The sequence below is a fragment of the Octopus bimaculoides genome, chromosome 1, assembly GCF_001194135.2.
Source record: "Octopus bimaculoides isolate UCB-OBI-ISO-001 chromosome 1, ASM119413v2, whole genome shotgun sequence".
NCBI classification, from domain to species: domain Eukaryota; kingdom Metazoa; phylum Mollusca; class Cephalopoda; order Octopoda; family Octopodidae; genus Octopus; species Octopus bimaculoides.
The window spans coordinates 104,849,767-104,856,561 of record NC_068981.1 but is presented as its reverse complement, the minus strand read 5'-3'; the positions used below and the strand labels follow the sequence as shown (position 1 = coordinate 104,856,561).

At 35.4% G+C, this 6,795-nt stretch overlaps 1 protein-coding gene across 1 annotated transcript in view; it reads right to left on the bottom strand.

The window, feature by feature from the left end:
• LOC106871077 (integrin alpha-4) overlaps positions 1-6,795 on the bottom strand; it is a 177,565-nt gene that overhangs the window by 69,843 nt on the left and 100,927 nt on the right. Inside the window, exons 5-6 of the mRNA XM_052968826.1 lie at positions 6,628-6,711; positions 4,221-4,288 (exon numbers count right to left, since the gene is read on the bottom strand). Of these exons, the coding sequence (XP_052824786.1) occupies positions 4,221-4,274 (54 nt within the window). The 5' untranslated portion in view covers positions 4,275-4,288; positions 6,628-6,711. The remainder of the gene's footprint in view (positions 1-4,220; positions 4,289-6,627; positions 6,712-6,795) is intronic.

Below are 6,795 nucleotides of genomic sequence, written 5' to 3'. Positions count from 1 at the left end.
TTGAACTCACTAGCCGATAAATTTCGTAAGTGCCTTCCTCACGTGGTTTTGATGTCGCACGGTCAAAATTCCCGTGAGTTTTTATAGACACTTTCAAATTTATTCGAATATTGGGCTGAAGATCGGAATAGAGTAGCTTCATACTCTTAACCGTGAAACGTCGTATCCAATTAACTAAAGGCAGGTTTGGTTTTGCTTTTCTCTTCTGTTTTTTGTTCTGTGTGTGCCATAAATATCGCCATCCGTTAGAGAAAAAATTTGTAGTTTGGAATCAGTCGTTCTTTGACTGCTATTTCTAAATTCTCAGTATGTTGGAGAAGCAACTCATGCTAATCCCTGTATATTTATGATTATATATATATATAAATATATATATATATACATATATATATATTGTCCCATTTTGTATTATTTACATATATACATATATATATATATATATCCGGAGAACCCCCTTCGGTCACGAATGACCATGGGATTGCACCTAGAAAGTTACCCTCCCAGGCACAAGTCCGGGCAAGGTTGTTTATGGAAGACCAGCAGTCGCCCATACATACCAGCCTCCCCTCTCCACGCCACCGATGTTATCCAAGGGAAAGGTAAAGACCGATACAGCTTGGCACCAGTGACGTTGCAACTCATTTCTACAGCTGAGTGAACTGGAGGAACGTGAAATAAAGTGTCTTGCTCAAGAACACAACACGCAGCCCGGTCCTGGATTCGAACTCACAACCACACGGTCGTAAGTTCGATGCTCTAACCACTGAGCCATGCGCCTTCACACACACACACATACACACACATAATATATAATATATAAGCTAGTCAGGTGAGATACCTTGCAATTTGAGTTTACGTGTATGTGTGTATGTGTTTGTCTCTCTAAGTATGCGTGCGTGACTGTGTACGAATAATACTCAGATTTCTGTATCTCATGTTTCTGATATATGTTTAACGTCGTGTAGTCATCACACTAGTACAGCCACCAGCTTAGTAGCTGTGATAACTACTGCTATGTAACATGAAGATATTCTTCTATTACGAAAGGATGGAATAAACAAGGGAGATTTCCCTAAACTTCACAAATACTTTAATGTAACAAGAAGCAGATACTAGTTCAGCAGCAATATGCTCCATGTGAAGCAGTATATAAATGTGAAAAGTTACATACGAATTGGTCTTGTCGCATTCCGTGTGGAAAGAAGCATGATGGAAAAATGTACGAGAGAATTTCGTTCGGCAATTGGTTCGCAAGTAGAGTAAGCGCAAACCGTACACCTGTCGTGTAACATAAGTAGTTTGCCACGGGCGGTTGCTATGAGAAAACATTTCTCTAGCTTAGGCCACGTGTAGGAAAAACTTTACTACTCTTCAAACCGGGATGTGGTCGGATCAAATTTCGGCGGGGAAGAGAGGAAAACCAAAGCGCGCCTATCCAATATATAGGCTGAATTACTGCTGGTACTAACTGGCAAACGAAATCTTTCTAGAATGTTCTATGCCATAAGTGGCTTTACTAAAAACAGACGTAAATTCGCTGTCATTAGAACATTCTAGAACGTTCGTCAAGGGAGGTCACTGATGTTGAAACCGTGGCTTCCGGAGGACCGCAAATGGAATAATGATAGGATCTGTTTCAATTACGTCATACCTACATATGTATAGTTTGCAAATGCATCTATTATAAAACATCAATACTACTAGGCAACATATAATACTGTTCAGCTTGTCACGATAGGTATTCGAGTATTGTGCGTTTAGCAACCTCAGTTATTGAAAGAAAATGATGACAAAATCGGAATCTATAAAACAACGAAGCAGTATTGTGAAGAGATATATATTTATGCAACCAAATAAGAATAAGAAAATTCATAAATTTCCACAGAATTTCCACGGTATTCCCCTACTATTAACTAATACAAATAAAATAGCACTTATAGAAATATTTGAAAATAATAATGTGGACAGTATAACTGAGATAAAAACGTATTATGAATAAATAGCGTATCTTAATAAAATAGACGCCATAAATAGGAAAGATATCTTCTCACAGAATATTAATGAAACAAGCTGACAAAACAGTAAAAATACTGCAACGCTAACTAAAGTAAATGAGTAACAAAATATTATAAATATAAAACCCATATTTTTGTAACAAATAAGATATCAGGACATGGGAAGTTTGGTATTGAAATCGATGAAAATGTAATAATATTATCAACCTCGCATGGAAAAGCAAATAAGCACAGATAACAAAATTCAAAGATATTTTGAAAGTATAGAAACCCTCAGCATACCAAATGAATAAATAAAAAAATAAATAAAGGCCATGCAGGGGTATGTTTCTCGAAGACTTGAAGAAAATAGTAGAATTGACATGAAGCGAAGCTTTTTAAGACTCGCGACAGCTACATCACATCACACTGCGATGGCTATGCATTTGCAGTTCAAGAACAGGAGATTGTTACTAAATATCTTGGAGTTTCAAGATGCAACCGAAAACGTAGATTGTCATATTTCTGTGAACGACATCATACATATAACTAGCAGCTGCCCAATGACGTCATCAAGGTACTGCCTCCCTATGCAACTCAACGTTGTTGCAAAAACAATATACAATGCCATCTGGAAAAAAGACCGTCCTAGAATAAATACAGAGAATGTTCCTGTTATTGAATACATACGCAAACATCAACACAAGGAATACTGGTGGAACATTCCCGTCGAAACATCTGTCAAGTGTAACCATAACAGAGCGGATTTTGTTGTGTAGGACAGATAAGAAAAAGTACGTACCGTTTTGGAGGTCAGCTGTGAGGCTGATGTGAATATCTCATTGAAAATAAAAGAGAAAGAGAACAACTAAGGACAACTGCTTCGAAACCTCCAGCTTTCATATCCAGATTACAAATTTACATTCATACCACTAATAATTGGAGTACTTGGTCTTGTGAGTAAATGGCTAACTGATACTTTGAATAAATTTGGATTTCAGAAAAAGAGATCAAGCAACTAGCTTGCACATTACAAATACAGACTTTAAGTGCATCAGTAAAAATATTCAAGACTTTTCTCAAGTTTAAAAATGACATTGTTTTGTTATCTACATGTCAGAAACGCAGCCTTGTATCTTAGTCAGAAACCAACTCTTTCTTTAGAGGAAGGATCTAAATTATTAAAAACATACATACATACATACATGCATATATACATACATGCATATATACATACATACATACACGTACATACATATATACAAACATACGTACGTACATGCATACATCAGTACGTACATACTTACATACATACATACATACATACAAAGGCGAGAGTATGGTCTCTGAGGAGAATCTAAAATAGGATATATATATATATATATATATATATATATATATATATATATATCGGTTAGTGCAGTCTACCTGTATTTTTTTTTGCCTACAAAGAGACTAGAAAAAGGACATTTGTCTATATTAATCCAATGTATTCAATTACACATCACAGCGACTGTGATACTACTGCATACGATATACCGTAGAGTATATTTCCATTATGAATAATGCAATTTCTGTACTTCTTGTCTTGGAAACAAAATCTTCAGAGAACTTTCTCAGAACATCTTATATTCTATAATACCAAAGACTATTTCAGTAAAACAAGAGGGTTTCTTTACACGTCTTTAAACAGATTCAAATTTATTTCCTGCATGACCAATTTCTTAATCCATAGAAACGCAGGTATATCCAATATTTTGTTTTTGCACTTCTTGCTGTTATTCTTATATTTCTCCCTTTCCTCGTTTGCTGGAGCTATCTTGATTTCAATCAACGCTCTTCCCACGAACCTGATTCTTGGCATATCACAAGTTCCACTTAGTAAACTCTCTAAATCATTACTGAATTCACGGTCTTCTGCATAATATGTTATATCAGGATACAAGTTTGTATCGCTTGATGCGAAAGTGTTGAGACTATTTCAACAACCAAGAATTACAGAGCCTTAAAGTAGACAGGGACGAAATCCTTTCAATACAATACATAGTCTATTACCTGAACAATTGAGACTTCTGCTCAGAAGCCCAACGAAATGTCTCTAGCAAGATATGATGCCTATGACTTAAGAGTTGTTTTTCTGTTACATTAATCACTGTATCATATCTTTCTTAAATGAGGTATGTTGTTGAAGCTCAAAGGAAAGAAATATAAAATGACTGTACTTACTGCTCCATAGTCCTGATACCTGGGTATTCCCAAAATTATTTTACTGCCGACCATATTAACAGCATAACCTGTTGAAAATAAATTTAAGGCGTTTTAATCACTAATTATTTCTAATTGTAATTTCTAACTTCGGTATGTAAAACCTTGAAATTTGGAAAGAGTTGGGGCGATTAAGTTTGCTCTCAGTTCTTGGCTGTAACACTTTCTATCGACTCTCGAAATGATGTTCTCAGTTGATCTCCGTGGAATTTGAAATCAAAAATTAAAATTATAAATATAAAGTGGGTAGTGGATGGCTGGATCATAAGAGTGTCGAACAGAAATCTTTGCAGCATTTAGTTATATGCTTGATGCTCTGAGTTCAAATCCCGCTGCAATCAACCTTGCCTTTACATCTTTCTGTGCTCAATAAAGCAAAGTACCAATAAAGGACTTGAAAGTGATTTAGTTGATTACCGATCAGTTTGTACATACCATGGCTAGCATAGTTCAATAAAGCTCAAATCTCTACCCAACTGCGGTGTTTCGACGACAACAAACTCATAACAAGAAAACGTCATTTCACCACATACCATTATTCATGGAGACTGTTCAGCAACAACAGATTGATCTGAGGCTAGATAGCACCAAAATTAATTGCAGAATGAGGCTAGTGGTAGACTTAATCCGATTTATTTAACACCATCACTTGGCCATAGGAAAATATTCACTTTGTAAGCATTCGAATCGGTTCTCGTGTCTGGAGATGATTTCGTCTCTTCCTCTAACCAGTCTGGAAGATACTGAATAAAGCTCTAAACACTACCCTTCCATTTCTGACTATACCATTTAAAAAAAAGAAGAAAAAATAAAAGAAAACAACGGCTCAAAACAATAAAAGAGAAAGAGAAACGATGACTTTATCACTAAAGAATAGTTCAAAATAGATTTGATACTAAGGTGAATAAACGAAGTTGCAAAAGTCAATGTGTAGGTTTATCAACTGTGATAGTGTGTATGAAAAGTAGCTTTTCATAAAGCAAGACAAAAAAGCAGATCTTGTAACTTACAAGATAGATCGATAGAGAAGAAGGATAATAAAGTAAATGAACTGACAGTAAAACAAATAAATAAATAAATTGAATTATTGAACGATAGTAGCTGCACAGAGAAAGAAATACATTTATCAGACGAAAGATATTTGCGAGTGAAATACACTTACGAATGAAGTTTACTTAGTGGACCACATATACTTAAGGAATGAAATACTCTTACTGGAGAAAATACACCTATGAATGAAACGTATTCACTGGACAAAATACACTTATTGAATGAAATTCTAATCCCTTTCTCTGGAGGAAGAGGTTACACCAGTAGTTTTTGCAAGCTTTCCTAGATAAGTGGGGTCGGTGCTTTTGACGTTTATCTTGAAAAGCGACCGCATGGCAAAGAGGGGATACGTTCTAGAGAGGGTGGACTAGAAACGGTGGTTAGTACAGGCCTGATAACTACCATTAAGGTAGTATTTATCTTAAAATAATTATTTTGTGCTTTCAAAACGTGTCATGACATGCAATAGAAGCCATCTTTATACTGTTGGATATACACCTGTTCAAAGAATAATGGGTCTTATACAAAAGTGAGAAAGCATTAATTACTAATGCCGGACTTAATGGGAAGCGATAGGAGGTTGCAAAAGAGAACGGAAAAAGAGGATGGACAGAAGAAAAGACCAACTATGTGCTTCCCTGTATATAATTTATTCGCAATTCTCTGAACTTGGTATATCTTGGGAACAAAATAAATTTACCAGGAAAAGAACACACCAGTACATTAGTGACATTAAGCTGTTGTCATTGTTTGACTCTTGGACCATCGATGATATTTATTTAAGAGAAAGCCATTCCACTTTTGTTCAGGAGTAGTGTACAGATGAATACTTTACCCAATGAGCCATTTCCGTTTTATAAAAGTGTTGTTTGAGTGTGGATTTACGGATATTCCTAGCGGTTTGGGTGATTTAATAAAGTCTCGCTCATAGTCATTGCTTTTGCCTAGACCCATATTATATAAGCTTAAGTAAACTTATGAGACACTATGTTCCAGTCATGACCATCCCATCATTTATTTAGGAAAAATTTATACCACAAAATCTACTTTAGGCATCAATTTTAAGACGGATGAATGGAATCTAAAGGAGAGTTTCATGGTAAATCTAAGGAGTGCGAACACGTAAATACTCCCTCGTTCATCTCGTGCGGGTAAATCTTTCGCATTTTACTCAGAACAAAAAGTGTTTTATTGCAGTAACCAAAAGAATTTAATCAGTCAGCGAGTAATGTACCCACTGAAAGGGATTAAAGTCATACAAGTGAATACTTTTTTAACATCTACACGTTATATAGGTCAATATTAAATGGAAATTTACCTGCATATGTTTGATTAAGAGGTATAGAGTCCTCTGGTTGACTGGCAGGCTGTTGCGAACTTTTGAAGATGTAACCGCCACGCTCTGAAAGAAGAGTTGAATATATATACATATATGCATGTGTGTGTGTGTGTATATATGTATATATATATATATATATATATATAT